This window comes from Oncorhynchus nerka, unplaced genomic scaffold, assembly GCF_034236695.1.
Source record: "Oncorhynchus nerka isolate Pitt River unplaced genomic scaffold, Oner_Uvic_2.0 unplaced_scaffold_907, whole genome shotgun sequence".
NCBI classification, from domain to species: Eukaryota; Metazoa; Chordata; class Actinopteri; order Salmoniformes; family Salmonidae; genus Oncorhynchus; species Oncorhynchus nerka.
The window spans coordinates 120,719-140,894 of record NW_027040393.1 but is presented as its reverse complement, the minus strand read 5'-3'; the positions used below and the strand labels follow the sequence as shown (position 1 = coordinate 140,894).

The 20,176-nt window shown below is 41.1% G+C and overlaps 1 protein-coding gene across 3 annotated transcripts; it reads right to left on the bottom strand.

The window, feature by feature from the left end:
• Positions 1–5,254: 5,254 nt before the first annotated feature.
• LOC115118106 (B-cell receptor CD22-like) lies at positions 5,255–10,979 on the bottom strand. 3 transcript variants are annotated; one of them, XM_065016690.1, is made up of 9 exons: positions 10,902–10,979; positions 10,268–10,615; positions 8,958–9,176; positions 7,772–8,041; positions 7,272–7,532; positions 7,092–7,188; positions 6,960–6,998; positions 6,761–6,842; positions 5,255–6,666 (listed from the first exon to the last, which is right to left on the bottom strand). In XM_065016690.1, exons 1-9 carry the CDS (start codon positions 10,960–10,962, stop codon positions 6,628–6,630), a joined length of 1,416 nt encoding a protein of 471 aa, XP_064872762.1. In that variant the 5' UTR covers positions 10,963–10,979; the 3' UTR covers positions 5,255–6,627. The 3 variants fall into 3 exon arrangements, with proteins under 3 accessions (XP_064872762.1, XP_064872763.1, XP_064872764.1); XM_065016691.1 differs by having other exon boundaries at positions 7,092–7,179; XM_065016692.1 differs by lacking the exons at positions 5,255–6,666; positions 6,761–6,842; positions 6,960–6,998; positions 7,092–7,188; positions 7,272–7,532 and adding an exon at positions 8,243–8,738 and having other exon boundaries at positions 7,915–8,041.
• Between the last annotated feature and the right edge of the window lie 9,197 nt (positions 10,980–20,176).

Genomic DNA, 20,176 nt, shown 5'->3' with positions numbered 1-20,176 from the left:
GTAGCCTTCCACAAACTTCCCACAATAAGTTGGGTGAATTTTGGCCCATTCCTCCTGAGAGAACTGGTGTAACTGATTCAGGTTGGTAGGCCTCCTTGCTCGCACACGCTTTTTCAGTTCTGCCCACAAATTTTCGATAGGATTGAGGTCAGGGCTTTGTGATGGTCACTTTAATACCTTGACTTTGTTGTCCTTAAGCCATTTTGCCATCTTGTTTGGGTTGCATCCCCGTGTTTTTGTATACGTGTTTGTTTTGGGCTTTGTCCGAGTGTCTTTCAAGGCATGTTGTATATTTTGAGTGGAGTGTTAAACCCCCCCTCCATTACGGATTCCTCCGCCTGTCTCCAATCATTCCTAAAACTGACAATTACAGTGGATAGCCTCAGTATCACATGGGATGACGCTGGAGAGACGAAGCAGGTACGGGGAGTCAAACATTTAATATTGAACGAGACAGTAACAGCGTCAGCCAATTAGTAATACAGACAAAAAATAATTATTTCAGCAGCGGGGAACAGGAAGGGAACTGTGGAAATATAGAGGAGGTAATAACTAGCTGATAAGTGAGTCCAATTTCACTGATGCGCGTGATGAGGAAAGCAGGTGTGCGTAATGGATGTTAGGAGTGCATGATGCAGGGCAGCCTGGCGCCCTCAGCGCCACGCGGGGGAGAGTAGGAGCAGATGTGACAGGTGTGGGCAGTGGTGGAGTTGGAGGCCATAAATGAAATACGGCTGTCCAAAATATAGCAGGCCAATGAGGAGAACGATGACACCTGTGAGGTTGTGTTGACATTAAGGCCAACACTAAATACCCCTTCCACAGCATCAGGTTGGTGCATCAAAGTACGATGGAACACATAATTTTACAATAGTAGTAAATCATTTTACATTGATACTACTGTCTAACCCTAACCTTTCCTCCTAAGACTTCAAGTTATCACATTGACCTAGTGGGGAAGGACTGTGTGATGACAAATCAAGGCTAGATATAGTTTCAGCTGTGTTGGATGGGAAGTTGATACTAGCATTACTTAGCATGGTGGGCTTACTATAGTTTCAGCTGTGTTGGATGGGATGTTGATACTAGCATTACCTAGCATGTGGTGGTCTTACTATAGTTTCAGCTGTTGAATGGGATGTTGATACTAGCATTACCTAGCATGTGGTGGTCTTACTATAGTTTCTGCTGTGTTGGATGGGATGTTGATACTAGCATTACCTAGCATGTGGTGGTCTTACTATAGTTTCTGCTGTGTTGAATGGGATGTTGATACTAGCATTACCTAGCATGTGGTGGTCTTACTATAGTTTCCGCTGTGTTGATGGGATGTTGATACTAGCATTACCTAGCATGTGGTGGTCTTACTATAGTTTCTGCTGTGTTGAATGGGATGTTGATACTAGCATTACCTAGCATGTGGTGGTCTTACTATAGTTTCAGCTGTGTTGGATGGGATGTTGATACTAGCATTATCTAGCATGTGGTGGTTTTACTATAGTTTCCGCTGTGTTGGATGGGATGTTGATACTAGCATGACCTAGCATGTTGTGGTCTTGCTATAGTTTCAGCTGTGTTTGATGGGATGTTGATACTAGCATTACCTAGTATGTGGTGGTCTTACTTAACACCCACATGGCGATCAGTGTTGGTGATCACACGTTCTATGTATCTTGTGGAAATGTCTGTTGTAGTTTACTTGAGACACTTATGCAGTATATGCAGGCGTATTCTAGTAATGTATGGGGTCTATTTCTCTTGTTATCAGGCCATAATTTATTATTCTGTCATGGCTTACCGGTATATACCGTTAAACATTAGCCTTCAGCTCAGGTAGACTATACTGTAGGGTCTAGGGTGATTATGTAACGGTTGTCGTAGGTGGAAGAAGGTGAAGAGGACCAAGATGCAGCATGGTACGTGTTCATGGTAAATTTAATAAAGAAACTGAACACAAGAACAACAAAAAACAACAAAGTGGAACAAACGAAACAGTTCTGTCTGGTGCAGACACACAAAGACAGATGGTTCTCAGAAATGGACAACGATAACCAGCTGCCTCTGATTGGGAACCATACCAGGCCTAAACATAGAAACACAACACCTAGACATACAACATAGAATACCCACCCACATCACACCCGACCAAACTAAAAATAGAAACATACAACAATCTATGGTCAGGCGTGACAGTACCCCCCCCCAAAGTTGTGGACTCCGGCCGCAAACCGAAACCTAGGGTGGGTCTGGGTGGGCATCTGTTCGCCTCCGACCTCGGACTGAGGACACTTGCAGCGGGCCCCAAATAGACAGGAGACTCCGGCAGCGCCGGACAGGCGGGAGACTCTGGAAGCGCTGGACAGGAGGGAGACTCTGGAAGCGCTGGACAGGAGGGAGGCTCTGGAAGCACTGGACAGGAGGGAGGCTCTGGAAGCGCTGGACAGGAGGGAGGCTCTGGAAGCGCTGGACAGGAGGGAGGCTCTGGAAGCGCTGGACAGGAGGGAGGCTCTGGAAGCGCTGGACAGGCGGGAGCACCTGGAGGGAGGAGACGGAGAGACAGTCTGTGTGTGGGGCTGCCACAGGAGGCCTGGAGCGTGGAGGAGGCACCGGATGGACCGGACCGTGGAGGTGCACTGGAGGTCTCGAGCACCGAGCCTGCACAACCTGTCCTGGCTGGATACTCCCCGTAGCCCGGCATGTGCGGCGGGTGAACAGACCGCACTGGGCTGTGCTGGCGAACCGGGACACCGTGCGTAGGGCTGGTGCCATATAACCCGGGCTGATGAGACGCACTGGAGACCAGATGCGCTGAGCGGCTTCATAGCACCTGGCTCGATGCCCACTCTAGCCCGGCCGATACTAGAGCTGCGATGAAGCGCACCGGGCTATGCCTGCGCACCGGGGACATCGTGCAGCTCACAGTATAACACGGTGCCTGCCCGGTCCACCTCTCGCCACGGTAAGCACGGGGAGTTGGCTCAGGTCTCCTACCTGACTTAGCCACACTCCCCATGTGCCCCCCCAATAAATGTTTGGGGCTGCCTCTCGGGCTTCCTTGCCAGCCGTGTTCCCGCAAAGCGCTGGCTCCCTTTACCTGCTGCCTCCTCTCCTGAATGCCTCCACCTGTTCCCATGGGAGGCGATCCCTTCCAGTTTTTTTTTTCATCAATTTACAAACAATACCCCATACTGACAAAGCAAAAACAGGTTGTTAGGAATTGTGGCAAATGTATTAAAAAACGGAAATATCACGCTTTTAACATGATTATTCAGGTTCTTATTCATTACTTTGTTGAGAAAACTTTGGCAGCGATTACAGCCTCAAGTCATCTTGGGTATGACACTATAAGCTAGGCACACCTGTCTTTGGGAGTTTCTTCTCTGCAGATCCCCTCAAGCTGTGTCAGGTTGAATGGGGAGCATTGCTGGGCAGCTGTCTCTCCAGAGTTGTTTGATCGGGTTCAAGTCCGGCTCTGGCTGGGCCACTCAAGGACATTCAGAGACTTGTCTTGAAGCCACTCCTGTGTTGTCTTGGCTGTGTGCTTACAGTCTTTGACCTGTTGGAAGGTGAACCTTCGCCCCAGTCTGATGTCCTGAGCTCTCCCGGAGCAGGTTTTCATCAAGGTTCTCTGTGTACTTTGCTCCGTTTATCTTTGCCTCAATCCTTCCTAAACTCCCAGTCCCTGCGGCTGAAAAACATCCCACAGCATGATGCTGCCACCACCATGCTTCACCGTAGGGATGGTGCCAGGTTTCCTCCAGACGTGACGCTTGGCATTCAAGGCCAAAGAGTTCAATCTGGTTTAATCAGACCAGAGAATTTTTTTCTCATGGTCTGAGAGACCTTAGGTGCCTTTTGGCAAACTCCAAGAGGGCTGTCATGTGCCTTTACTGAGGAGTGGCTTCTGTCTGGACACTCAACCATAAAGGCCTGATTGGTGGAGTGCTGCAGAGATGGTTGTCCTTCTGGAAGGTTCTCCCATCTCCACAGAGGAACTCTGGAGCTCTGTCAGTGACCATCAGGTTCTTGGTCACCTCCCTGAGATGCTCCCCCGATTACTCAGTTTGGCCGGGCGGCAAACTCTAGGAAAAGTCTTGATGGTTCCAAACTTCTTCCATTTAAGAATGATGGATACCACTGTGTTCTTCGGGACCTTCAATGCTGCAGAAATGTTTTGGTACCATTCCCCAGATCTGTGCCTCAACACAATCTTTCTCTGAGCTCTATGGACAATTCCTTCTGACTCGAGACTTGGATTTTGCTCTGACATACACTGTCAACTGTGTGATCATATATAGACAGATGTGTGTCTTTCCAAATCATGTCCAATCAATTGAATTCACCACAGGTGTCACATCATCCACCAAGTCGGCTCCTCTCCCTGTTTGGCGGCGGCGTTCGGCAGGCTTAATATCACTGGTCTTCTAGCCATCGCAGCTCCATTTTTCATTGTTCCATGTGTTTTGTCTTGTTTCCCCGCACACCTGGTTTACATTCCCTAATCACACTACATATATATTCCCTCTGTTCCCTCCCATGTCTTTGTGTGGAATTATTTTGTTACTTGTTTTGTGTGATGCGCCAGGCTGGTTTTTCCCCAGGTACCTTGTTTAAGTCAAAGTATGTTTAATGGTTAAACATTTGCATCATTGTGACTGTTGTCGCGCTTTTCACTTTTGCCATTGGCTGGAGGTTTTTTGAAGCAGTTGCGTCCGTCTGTTGTTGCTTCTGCCAATTAAAGTGTGTGCCTTACAACTCTCTGCTCTCCTGCACCTGACCTCTATACCAGTAGAGCACAACCTGACAACAGGTGGACTCCAATCAAGTTCTATAAACATCTCAAGGACGATCAATGGAAACAGGAACTGAGCTCAATTTCAAGTCCGATAGCAAAGGGCCTGAACACTTATGTAAATAAGGTATTTCTGTATTTGTTTTTATAAATGAGAAAACATTTTGCTTTGTGAATATGGGGTATTGTGTCTAGATTGATGAGGGAAATAATCTATTTAATCCATTTTAGAATGAGTCTCCAATGTAACAAAATTTGGAAAAAGTCCAGAGGTCTGAATACACTGTAAATTGTTAAACATATTTCTCTGTGGTGTTTTCTTTCTGAAACTAAGTGGAGCCAGTTCATAAAAAAAAACTGAGTGTCCGTCTCAGCTGACACATAGGCTAAGATTGCACCAATTAGAGGCTAGTATCATTTACACTGTCACGGTCGTCATAAACAGGAGACCAAGGCGCAGCATTGTAAGCGTACATAACTCTTTAGTGAAAGAGAGAACACTGAACAAAACTATACAAAACAACAAAACGAACCGTGAAGCTATATGGCTAGTGCAAAACAGGCAACTGAACATAGAATAACAACTCACAAAATATCAGAAGAATATGGCTACCTAAATATGGTCCCCAATCAGAGACAACAATAAACAGCTGCCTCTGATTGAGAACCAATCTAGGCAACCATAGACATATAAACTCCTAGACTAGAAATACCCCAAGACATACAAAAACCCCTAGACAATACAAAAACTAAACAAACCACCCTTGTCACACCCTGACCTAACCAAAATAATAAAGAAAACAAAGATAACTAAGGTCAAGGCGTGACATACGCCTACCTTATTTGGCAGTCTATTTAGGATGACCAGGTCTGCTCACTCATCCTGCTGCCACTTGCTGCTATTATGAGCTGGCTTTTAGCTCCTCCCACCACCCCAGCCTCCACCTGTTAGGTTCTGTGTTCCTGCTGGGGGAGTGGTATAGTTTACTGCTACCCTGAAGGAGCAGAGCTAATGAATAGTTCAACATATTTCGACGTGAAATGTAATCAAATCTGGAAATGGCAAAATCTTATAGAAAAAGAGCAGAAGCATAATCTATTCCATTGATCATCTATATACGTACTGTATTGATCATCTATACACATACTGTATATATCATCTATACACATACTGTATTGATCATCTATATACATACTGTATATATCATCTATACACATACTGTATATATCATCTATATACATACTGTATTGATCATCTATATACATACTGTATATATCATCTATATACATACTGTATTTATCATCTATACACATACTGTATTGATCATCTATACACATACTGTATTGATCATCTATACACATACTGTATTGATCATCTATACACATACTGTATTGATCATCTATACACATACTGTATTGATCATCTATATACATACTGTATTTATCATCTATATACATACTGTATTTATCATCTATACACATACTGTATTTATCATCTATATACATACTGTATTGATCATCTATACACATACTGTATTGATCATCTATATACATACTGTATTGATCATCTATATACATACTGTATTTATCATCTATATACAAACTGTATTTATCATTAGGAGAACAATCTAAATTCCAGCATTCACTCAAAAGTTAAAGGTCATTGTCTGGAAAACCTAATAGATAAGAAAGCAATATGATAGTACGTGAATAGCATTGTGAGGCCTAGCTTTGGTTTGATGCTGTAGCTCTTCAATCCAGGTTATGTGGTGGTTCTCTTCAGTCCAGGTTCTGTGATGGTTCTCTGAAGTTTTCATAATTGGAGGGCTAAGTGTCTATTTGAGGGGCTGTGTCACTGCGAAGTCCCTCACATTCTGAAAGAAGACACATTGAATGAGCACTTTACAAACCCCTCCCTCTAACACTTTTACAGACACAGACACACAAACTGCATTATAAAATACTTACCGCCAGGGTGTCGTACTCTGGTGACCTGGTCTTCATGTTCAGAGCTGTGTACGTCTCACTGTTAGGATCAGGATGGAAACTCATGAGAGAGACACAGAAACACAATACTGTATAAAACACACATACATAAATGTATTTGCTTCCTGTCTGTTTCTGCTGTATTGGTATTGAAATAACTTGGGTTGTTGACATTATTACCTGTGTGTCTGCTGTGGCATCACTTTCTCCTGTGGATCTCCTGTAATGAGGGACAGAGTGAGTTCTGCTCTCTACTGACCTCTACTGGAAGTTGATATGTTACTAATACAGTACATCTCAATGAGAGACTCACCTCTTCATATAGCAGTAGATGGTGAGTAGCAGAGCTCCAGCAGTCAGAACAGCCCCCACCCCCATCACAGGAACCCAGGAAAACACTGCTGCAGGATCTTGGGTTTATAAATCCATGATGTCAGAATGAAAAATGTAAAATTACAGAGCACCAAAAATGGACAGAATGTGTCATACTTACATGTAACATTAATATGGACAGGGATAGTCTCTCTCCCTATAATGTTCAGAGCCTCACAGTAGTATCCCTCTCTGTCCTCAGAGCTGACGTTATGGATGGTGTAACTCTGTCCTGATGCTTTTGGTGAGGTTACGTTCTTCTTGTACCAGGTGTATTTGTCCACAGGTGGGTTGGCATCACTGCTGCAGGTCAGAGTCACTGAACTGCCCTCCACTATTTCACCAGAGGGACTGACTGACACTGAGGTGTTCTTTGGGCCATCTAGTAAAGGATCATTTGTCCGACGGAAAGGACAGTAGTATTTTTACGACAGTAGTATATTTACAAATCACATGTCAAAAATATATTCTCTGTTAATATCAAAAAAACTATCTAAAACTCTAACTCACACAAAACGTTAACAAATACTCATTTGGAGATGTTGTACTTCAGGACTACTTCATTTAGTTATAATTGTTTTGCCACCTTCTCATTCAACCACTGAGCTGTACTTTACTCACACTTCACATCCATGTTAATGGTCCTAGACCAGTCTGTCCCCATCTCATTCTGGGACTCACAGTAGTACTCTCCAGTGTCAGATGACTGGATTTGACTGAAGACATGCTGTGGTCCTGTCATACTCTGATAGTCACCTCCATTCTTCTTGTACCACCAGGTGTAACTCTGGACAGGTGGGTTGGCATCACTGCTGCAGGTCAGAGTCACTGAACTGCCCTCCACTATTTCACCAGAGGGACTGACTGACACTGAGGTGTTCCTTGGTCCATCTGATGTAAAAGACAGTGGATTTAAAAATAGTACAAATTAAATCAGGTACAAATATTACAAACTTTCCACAAATGTACTTTTCCACACAATGACTTTTAGATCCATCCTCTTATTGAAGATGATCCATTCAAGTATCATGTGGAGCCAATATCTGTCACTACAATGTTAATTACCAAATATAGGTTCTCTAAACCCTCTACCCTGGTGCTGAGCTCAGGTCTGTGATTCTCAGGGTACAGTCACTCTCCTTATCCCCAAGGTACTCTATATGACCCTCATACCCTGGTGCTGAGCTCAGGTCTGTGATTCTCAGGGTACAGTCACTCTCCTTATCCCCAAGGTACTCTATATGACCCTCATACCCTGGTGCTGAGCTCAGGTCTGTGATTCTCAGGGTACAGTCACTCTCCTTATCCCCAAGGTTCTCTATATGACCCTCATACCCTGGTGCTGAGCTCAGGTCTGTGATTCTCAGGGTACAGTCACTCTCCTTATCCCCAAGGTACTCTATATGACCCTCATACCCTGGTGCTGAGCTCAGATCTTCAGCCTCCATACCAGACCATTTAGTAAACCAGAAAGAATGTTTGATCTCATGATAACTGGGATATGTGTAAGAGCAGGATATGTCCACTGTTGACCCCTTCAAGGCACAGATACTCTGATGGGTGTAAGTCACACTCCAACACTTCTGACCTTAAATACAATATAACATCTCATAAATATTTTATTACAATATCTTCCAGTATACACTGATGTTGTTTATGAAGTAGAATACAACTAGTTAACCAGTTTACAGTAGTGAAAACCATCATTACTAAACAATGATCGATAATCATTGATTAATTGACAAAAGTCTCGACCTGAACAAAATTGTATTTATATGAAATGTGTTTTTAAAAAGTCCAGACTCACAAACTGCAGGAGAGAGGAGATTCTCATGGCCTTTTACAGCACAGGAGTAACTGTCTTCATAGTTACTGGAGACTGAGTCTTTGTACTGGGGGGAGGTGCTCTCATCTAGATGTTGTCCATTCTTGTACCAGATGTAGGTGGGGTTGTCAGTCAGAGTACAGGTGGTGCTACAGGTCAGTGTCTTATCCTGATGTCCACCAGTCACCTTCACCTGAAGACCTGGAGAAAAAACAATATCACTGTAAATCCCTTTATCACTGATTTATCACTCTAATACAAAGATGGAAGAAATCCTATGTTATACAGACATAAATACAAACCAAGACATTTATCCTGAACTAAATGGAATTCAACAGTTTAACTATATTGAATGTAACTGTACCTGTAACAGACAGAGTGATTAAACACATCAACACTATATATAATATCACTGTACCTGTAACAGACAGAGTGATTAAACACATCAACACTATGTATAATATCACTGTACCTGTAACAGACAGAGTGATTAAACAGGTCAATACTATATATAATATCACTGTACCTGTAACAGACAGAGTGATTAAACAGGTCAATACTATATATAATATCACTGTACCTGTAACAGACAGAGTGATTCAACACATCAACACTATATATAATATCACTGTACCTGTAACAGACAGAGTGATTAAACACATCAATACTATATATAATATCACTGTATAATATCACTGTACCTGTAACAGACAGACAGAGTGATTAAACACATCAACACTATATATAATATCACTGTACCTGTAACAGACAGAGTGATTAAACAGGTCAATACTATATATAATATCACTGTATCAGACAGAGTGATTAAACACATACACTATATATAATATCACTGTACCTGTAACAGACAGAGTGATTAAACACATCAACACTATATATAATATCACTGTACCTGTAACAGACAGAGTGATTAAACACATCAACACTATATATAATATCACTGTACCTGTAACAGACAGAGTGATTAAACAGGTCAATACTATATATAATATCACTGTACCTGTAACAGACAGAGTGATTAAACAGATCAATACTATATATAATATCACTGTACCTGTAACAGACAGAGTGATTAAACACATCAACACTATATATAATATCACTGTACCTGTAACAGACAGAGATTAAACACATCAACACTATATATAATATCACTGATTCAGAGTGATTAAACACATCAATACTATATATAATATCACTGTATAATATCACTGTACCTGTAACAGACAGAGTGATTAAACACATCAACACTATATATAATATCACTGTACCTGTAACAGACAGAGTGACTCCAGGATCACCAGTATATCTCCCTCTGGTCTGATCTGTTATGAATCTGAATTTGTACGTAGCTGAGTCACTCTCTCTCAGGTCTGTGATTCTCAGGGTGTGGCCATTCGTCTTATCACTACGGTACGTCACACGACCTTTGTAGTCTGGGTCCTTTCTCAGATTTACATAATTCTCCACATCATACATTTTGGTGAACCAGAAGGTTCTTGTGACTTTATGCCACCTTTGATATCTGATAGAGCAGGACATCTCCACTGTTGACCCCTTCAAGGTACAGATCCTCTGAGTGGTGTATGTAACACTCCAGACATTCTGACTCAGTACCACTGAAACACAGTTAGACATCACAAGGACTTTACATTAAGTTCATGGTCTTGTGACTCACACTAACACTTTGTTTAATAGTTGCTGAGTTGAGCCATAGATACTCGTTGGTTGAGTGTGAATGAAAACCACAGATTAAGATTCACTCAGTGAGGTGTGAAAGACAACTATTTAAAGTGAAGTGGAGATACCAAGTGTGTCGTCAGTAGAACATAAAAATGGTTGTGCTTTTAGAACTATCTGTAGTTTGACGAACTGGGCAACTAAAATATAAGAATGAGACCGTACCTGCTACAGACCAGAGAAAGACCACCAGAGAAATACCACCACCTGCTGTTCTCAAGGACATTGTTGCATCTCCCACCCTGCAGTCTTAGAAACATAAACAACAACTCACTCTATAGCTGGTGAATAACACCACCTGATACATTGAAGTAGAAACTGTAAATGGGGTACAGGGCCTCATCACGGAAAATGAACCAGGCTCATATTGTGTTGTGTTGTATTGTGCTATATGGTTGTCTATGTGAATACTGTCTGTCTGTAAGTCTATATCACTATGTATGTAATGTGTGTGATGTGTTGCATGTCTGTCTGCATCTGTCTATTTAATCATCTCATCCCTATGTAGATCAACACTCCTACACTGAGACACTTTATAAATACTGGCCATAAAACACAGCTCAAAACTGAACAACAAGTAAAATGATACATTACCCTCAATTACATGACTAAAAACAAATAACCCCAAACTATATTTCAAGATATTGACAATTGTACTTACAGAGTGAATTGAAGGGAGAAGTCTTGTACAGTGAGTCAACTTGCTGTCAGTTAGTGTGAGTTCTGTGGTTGACACATATTTAACTGCCCTTATACTTCCTCGTTAAGTCATTAACATGCAAGATGACCAGACCAGTACATCAGAAAAGGGATGTTACTGTATTTCAACAGAGATTGTGCAACAGACAACATATCTATATGTACTTTGAGGAGTGGGACTACATTTATAAAAATAGCTAAATGTGTCATATTTCCACCGTGATATTTTGACAACACAGAGAACCATTTAAACAATGTGTCGACTACAGAGGGCTTGGTGTGGTTGCTAGGTGATTTGTGACACACCTGCAAGCCCTCTATACTATTTAGAATGTGAACAATTGCTCAGAATGTGTGCTCTTGTCCTTCTGAGTTCTGTATATACAGGTCAAAGTTCTATGATCTCATTCAATTAGAACCCATTCCATTTAATACCCATGACCATCACTCCTCATCAGCTGTATCAAATTAATACTGAAGGTTCCAGTGTTCTAGACTAGAGCTCCACCTACTGGTATCTCAACATTACTGCACCATCCTAATAATAATGTCCTCAATAATGTTGGGTTAATAACAACATAACACACTGGAAATACATTAGATAAACTAGTGAAAAACTAAACTGTTTACTTGACAAAGTCACAGTTAAGCAAACATACACTGTTGTATTATAATAAAGGACCTTGTGTACAATAAAAGGAGGCTGGTTGGCAGAGATATAGGAGGAGAGGCTAATTGTAATGACTGGAATATAATTAATGGATACAGTTCCATTTATTCCACTCCAGCCAGTACAATGAGCATGTCTTTCTATATATCTGCCCACCAGCCTCCTCTGCTGGACAGTACAGGTAGTAGCAAAGGCATCAATATCATCACAATCATCATCACCATAGTGATGCTGTGTTGACTGTATAGGCTAATGTACTCTGTTGTCCATATAGGCTAATGCAGCCTCTTATCCAAATATATTATAATGTAGCCTGTTATCCATATATAGTCTAATGTAGCCTGTTATCCATATATATACTCTAATGTAGCCTGTTTCCATGTATAGTCTAATGTAGCCTGTTATCCATATATAGTCTAGTGTAGCATGTTGTCCATATATAGTCTAATGTAGCCTGTTATCCATATATAGTCTAGTGTAGCATGTTGTCCTTATACCACCCACCACTGCGACTTGTATGCTCTAGTCGGCTGGCCCTCGCTACATATTCGCCGCCAGACCCACTGGCTCCAGGTCATCTACAAGTCCATGCTAGGTAAAGCTCCGCCTTATCTCAGTTCACTGGTCACGATGGCAACACCCATCCGTAGCACACGCTCCAGCAGGTGTATCTCACTGATCATCCCTAAAGCCAACACCTCATTTGGCCGCCTTCGTTCCAGTACTCTGCTGCCTGTGACTGGAACGAACTGCAAAATCGCTGAAGTTGGAGACTTTTATCTCCCTCACCAACTTCAAACATCAGCTATCCGAGCAGCTAACCGATCGCTGCAGCTGTACATAGTCTATTGGTAAATAGCCCACCCATTTTCACCTACCTCATCCCCATACTGTTTTTATACTGTTTTATTTATTTATTTATTTACTTTTCTGCTCTTTTGCACACCAATATCTCTACCTGTACATGACCATCTGATCATTTATCACCCCAGTGTTAATCTGCAAAATTGTATTATTCGCCTACCTCCTCATGCCTTTTGCACACATTGTATATAGACTGCCCATTTTTTTTCTACTGTGTTATTGACTTGTTAATTGCTTACTCCATGTGTAACTCTGTGTTGTCTGTTCACACTGCTATGCTTTATCTTGGCCAGGTCGCAGTTGCAAATGAGAACTTGTTCTCAACTAGCCTACCTGGTTAAATAAAGGTGAAATAAAAAAAATAAAATAAATATAGTCTAATGTAGCCTGTTATCCATATATAGTCTAATGTAGCCTGTTATCCATATATAGTCTAATGTAGCCTGTTATCCATATATAGTCTAATGTAGCCTGTTATCCATATATAGTCTAATGTAGCCTGTTATCCATATATAGTCTAATGTAGCCTGTTTCCATGTATAGTCTAATGTAGCCTGTTATCCATATATAGTCTAGTGTAGCATGTTGTGCATATATAGTCTAATGTAGCCTGTTATCCATATATAGTCTAATGTAGCCTGTTATCCATATATAGTCTAATGTAGCCTGTTTCCATGTATAGTCTAATGTAGCCTGTTATCCATATATAGTCTAATGTAGCCTGTTTCCATGTATAGTCTAATGTAGCCTGTTATCCATATATAGTCTAATGTAGCCTGTTATCCATATATAGTCTAATGTAGCCTGTTATCCATATATAGTCTAATGTAGCCTGTTATCCATATATAGTCTAATGTAGCCTGTTTTCATATATAGTCTAATGTAGCCTGTTTCCATGTATAATCTAATGTAGCCTGTTATCCATGTATAGTCTAATGTAGCCTGTTATCCATATATAGTCTAATGTAGCCTGTTTCCATGTATAGTCTAATATAGCATGTTATCCATATATAGTCTAATGTAGCCTGTTATCCATATATAGTCTAATGTAGCCTGGTATCCATATGTAGGCTACTGTTACCTGTTGTCCATATATAGTCTAATGTAGCTTGTTATCCATATGATCTAATGTAGCCTGTTGTCCATATATAGTCTAATGTAGCCTGTTATCCATATATAGTCTAATGTAGCTTGTTATTCATATGATCTAATGTTGCTTGTTATCCATATATAGTTTAATGTAGCCTGTTATCCATATATAGTCTAATGTAGCCTGTTATCCATATATAGTCTAATGTAGCCTGTTATCCATGTATAGTCTAATGTAGCCTGTTATCCATATATAGTCTAATGTAGCCTGTTATCCATATAGAGTCTAATGTAGCCTGTTATCCATATATAGTCTAATGTAGCCTGTTATCCATATATAGTCTAATGTAGCCTGTTATCCATATATAGTCTAATGTAGCTTGTTATTCATATGATCTAATGTAGCTTGTTATCCATATATAGTCTAATGTAGCCTGTTATCCATATATAGTCTAATGTAGCCTGTTTCCATGTATAGTCTAATATAGCATGTTATCCATATATAGTCTAATATAGCTTGTTATCCATACATATCTAATGTAGCCTGTTATCCATATATAGTCTAATGTAGCCTGTTATCCATATATAGTCTAATGTAGCCTGTTATCCATATATAGTCTAATGTAGCCTGTTTCCATGTATAGTCTAATATAGCATGTTATCCATATATAGTCTAATGTAGCATGTTATCCATACATAGTCTAATGTAACCTGTTATCCATATATAGTCTAATGTAGCTTGTTATCCATATATAGTCTAATGTAGCCTGTTATCCATATATAGTCTAATGTAGCTTGTTATCCATATGATCTAATGTAGCATGTTATCCATATGTAGTCTAATGTAGCTTGTTATTCATATGATCTAATGTAGCCTGTTATCCATATATATTCTAATGTAGCCTGTTATCCATATGTAGGCTACTGTTAGCCTGTTGTCCATATATAGTCTAATGTAGCTTGTTATCTATACATATTCTAATGTAGCCTGTTATCCATATATAGTCTAAGGTAGCCTGTTATCCATATATAGTCTAATGTTACCTGTTATCTATACATATTCTAATGTAGCCTGTTATCTATATATATTCTAAGGTAGCCTGTTATCCATATATAGTCTAAGGTAGCCTGTTATCCATATATAGTCTAATGTAGCCTGTTATCCATATATAGTCTAATGTAGCCTGTTATCCATATATAGTCTAAGGTAGCCTGTTATCCATATATAGTCTAATGTAGCCTGTTATCCATATATAGTCTAATGTAGCCTGTTATCCATATATAGTCTAATGTAGCCTGTTATCCATATATAGTCTAATGTAGCCTGTTATCCATATATAGTCTAATGTAGCTTGTTATTCATATGATCTAATGTAGCCTGTTATCCATATATAGTCTAATGTAGCCTGTTATCCATATATAGTCTAATGTAGCCTGCTGTCCAGAAACTGTAATGTCCATATATCAGTCCGGTGAAACCTGGGCCGGCACCACGTATCCCGGGCCTCCAGTGTGCCTCCCCAGTCCGGTACCACCTGTGCTGGCTCCATGCACTCTCCCTAAAGTGTGTATCCCCAGTCTGGTACCACCTGTGCCGGCTCCATGCACTCTTCCTAAAGTGTGTATCCCCAGTCTGGTACCACCTGTGCTGGCTCCATGCACTCTCCCTAAAGTGTGTATCCCCAGTCTGGTACCACCTGTGCTGGCTCCATGCACTCTCCTAAAGTGTGTATCCCCAGTCCGGGGTACTGTCACGCCCAGACCATAGAGAGCCTTTTTATTCTCTATGTTGGTTAGGTCGGGGTGAGACTATGGTGGGTAATCAAGTTTTTTTTTCACTGTTGGCCTGGTATGGTTCCCAATCAGAGGCAGCTGTTTATTGTTGTCTCTGATTGGGGATCATATTTAGGCAGCCATTTCCCCACTGCATTTTGTGGGATCTTGTTTTTGTGTTGCCTGTGAGCACTCCTGAATGTCACGTTTCGGTTATTCTTTATTGTTTTTGTGCTTTTCATTAAATAAATATGTGGAACCCAGATCACGCTGCACTTTGGTTCGAGTATGGTTCCAACGACGATCGTGACAGTCACTGTGTCTCATGTTAATACTACTCCTAAACACAACCCACCATCACCGTGTCTCATGTTACTATGGTGGTGGTGGTTCTCTTCAGTCCAGGTTCTGTGGTGGTTCTCTTCACTCCAAGTTCTGTGGTGGTTCTCTTAAGTCTGTGTCACTGTTAGGGTCAGGATGGACACTCTGTGGAGCGAGAGGCGCAGAGGGGGGGAGGAAGGGAGAGAGAGACATTCTCAAAACTGTATAAAACACAAATACATAGATGAATTTATTATAATAAATTACTGCCAGTGTTGTAGTCAGGGGACATGATCCTCATGTTCAGAGGAGTGTTCATGTCACTATTGGTTCAGGATGGACACTCTGTGGAGAGAGTTGTGTCCAAGAAACAGTTAAAATAGCATGAAAGAGATTCATATCCTTTTAGAAATGTCAGTAGATTGATAAATAGATCAAGATATGAATGAGACCATACCTGCTACAGACCAGAGAAAGACCACCAACACACTTCCTGCTGTTCTCAAGGACATTGTTGCATCTCCCACCCTGCAGTCTTAGAAACATAAACAACAACTCACTCTATAGCTGGTGAATAACTCCACCTGATACATTGAAGTAGAAACTGTAAATGGGGTCCAGGGCCTCATTACTGAAAATGAACCAGGCTCATATTGTGTTGTATTGTGCTATATGGTTGTCTATGTGAATACTGTCTGTAAGTCTATTGCACAATGTATGTAATGTGTTATGTGTTGCATGTCTGTCTATTTAAGATGACATGTAGTATGATGCAAAAACTATTTATCTAATGGATACAATAAAGTCATCATTATCTTCACCATCATCATCACCATCATTATAAACAACAACAACTTATTGAACAGGTCTGTATTACTGTAAACACATATTTCTGAATGTTCTGAAGCTGTTTTATTCTCAGAACCCCAAATATAGGAGGATAAATGTTCAATCCTCTACGGTCCATCAAGCTGTACAGCAGCCTAAAGACTGACCACCAGGTTCAAATATAGCTCCTCTCCCCAAGCTGAGAGTCTAAACAGAAGTGACTCACAAACACACACACACACACACACACACACACACACACACACACACACACACACACACACACACACACACACACACACACACACACACACACACACACTGCAATGTTTGTCTGCATGTCTTTTTTACCCTGGTTAATCATCTCATCACTATGTAGATCAACACTCCTACACTGAGACACTTTATGAATACTGGCCCTGATGTAACAACCAAAACACAGCTCAAAACATAACAAGTCAAATGATACATTACCCTCAAGTATATGACCTATTACTAAAAACAAATAACCAAAAACAATTTTCCCAGATATTGTCAAGAGTAGTTACAGAGTGAAGTGAAGGGGTGAGGTCAACTGACTGGTAGTGTGTGGGAAGTGCTAGTAGGTGTCAGTTCTGTGGTTGATACATATTTAAAGTAGAACACAAGTAGCTGATACAGAACTGTCCTCTCCTTCCTCCTAAAGACATTAACATGCATGAGGACCAGACCAGCACATCAGAAAAGGAAAGTTACTGTATTAAAATGGGTCCTACATTTCTATAATGGACAAAATGTCCCCCATTTCCACTGTCATTTAAATACAGCACCATGTTAACAATATGTTGACTATTCTATGTGGAATGTTTATAATATCTTAGAATGTGTTGTCTTGTCCCTCTGAGTTCTACATGGAACAGGTCAAAGTTCCATTTACATTTTGTCAGTTCCATGATGTCCTTCTATTCTACTAACCCATTTAATGTACACTCCTCATCAGCTGCATCAAAGACCCTGCCCTGACCCACTTTAGTGTCTACAACATGGTTGTTGTAGAGGTGTTGGCCTGGGCAACAACCCCCTCAAGATTCTAATGATGACATCATCTCCATCATCTAACGTCAATAACCAAACATGTTTCACATCTCAGGCCGAGGGGGCGGGGGAAGGAAATCAGAGGAACACTCCTCTTCACTTTGATTGACACTTACTCCTACTGTGTGTCCAGTGTGCTGTCTGTGCATACTGTAACGGCCGTTGGTGGTGGAAGAAGAGGAGGACCAAGGTGCAGCGTGGTATATGTCCATATTTATTAAATAAACACGGCAGACACACAACAGAAAACAATCACCCACAACTCAAAGGTGAAACCAGGCTACCTAAGTATGGTTCTCAATCAGGGACAACGATTGACAGCTGCCTCTGATTGAGAACCATACCAGGCCAAACACAGAAATCCCAAATTATAGAAAAAAGAACATAGACTGCCCACCCCAACTCACGCCCTGACCATACTAAAACAAAGACAAATCAAAGGAACTAAGGTCAGAACGTGACACTGTGCTCCTGCTTCCACCTTCCATTTCAAACGTTTATATGAGATGATTGGTAACACTTTATAACTCATAATTATTCATTATAAATGCTTATATATATGTTTATAAATCGTAGATGTTTTGACAGACAGATGGATGTCCTTACCCTGTAGAGGCGTACTGGGAGGCTGGGGAGGTGTTGAGGCCTATAGGGTTGGTCCTCTGAGGAGAGGGAGGGGTTCTCTGCATTTAGCTGTCTGAGTACCTGATCACCAGCCTGGTGCTCTCCAGCTCCACCCCCTGGACCGGAGGACAAACAGCAGGCACAGTCCAAATACATGCAATGGGACCAATAGCATTGTCCCACAAGTACAATGGAACCAATAACAAAGCTTGTTTTTCCTTTGCTGCAAGAAAGGTGTTGAACCATTGTACTTTTGTCTCTGTGTTGAACGATGGTGATACGATTTAAAGCTCTAAACTGAAGCTCTAAACTGAAGCTCTTAACTGAAGGCTCTTGACTCTGTGTATCATGCAGAGATGTCTAACTCACCATTGTGATCTCTACTGTGCTGTCAGGTGGACTTCAGTAGCAACACGCAGCCTCAAACCCTGGTCCATTCCTATTCAGAAGGCCATTTAAGGAAAACTGAGGGGAGGTGGAGGATATGAGGTGAGAGAGTGAAGGGAGGAAAGGATGGGGAGATAGAAGGAGTGGGGAGAGGGAGAAGACAGACCGACACACACACACACACAATCAGCAATTTCCATATTCACAGTAGCAAGCTCAGACACTGACCTTCATCCCCATCAGTGCACTCCCCTTGAAGAAGTATCCCTTTGGCCAATCAGGGTTGAGCTGGATGGAATTGTGAGCGTCTGATAGGGTAGAGGGGTAGAGCTCCAGACACCAGTAGCAGTATAAACCATATTCCCAAAGAACCAAAGAAATGAGATCAATGTAGAAATAGTCCATCCAGACCTTTACCACCTAGTAAATCTGTTGGACAACTTACATTACATTTACATTTACACTTACATTACACTTACTTACATTAGAGTTCTCATGCAGTAGTCTAGGGAGCAACATACCCATACCGCACACACACACACACACAGACACAAGAAAAAACACACACACTCACACACACATTTAAACACACACACGCAAAAACACACACGCACACACACATTTAAACACACACACGCAGGCACACACACGCACACACCCATACAACGTCTGATCTACCGGGAAAGACTCTGGCAAGTTCCAACTCAGTGTGTGTGTGCGTGTGTGCGTGCATGTTTGTGTGTGTGTTTGTTGATGAAACGTGCTGATTGTTGATCTATTACAGTTTATCTTCTGACAGTAATGGAGTATCCCTGGCTGGCCTATAGGCTAGCCACTCATGCATTATGTTGCTCAATGGCGCCATCATGTGTACAATAGGCAGAAATACAAGAAACATAATTTATTTATTTGTTGTCTATTTATTGTCTAACTTTGAGCTTATTTACAACATGATACTTGTACTATATTCAATGTAAAAAAAAACTGAAAAATGTAATGTATCTAAAATAGGTAATAACTCATAATTTGATAATTAAACAAGCAATATTATGACACTGAACAATATGGTATAACATAATATAAAATGTAAAATGCCCAATAATATCTGACA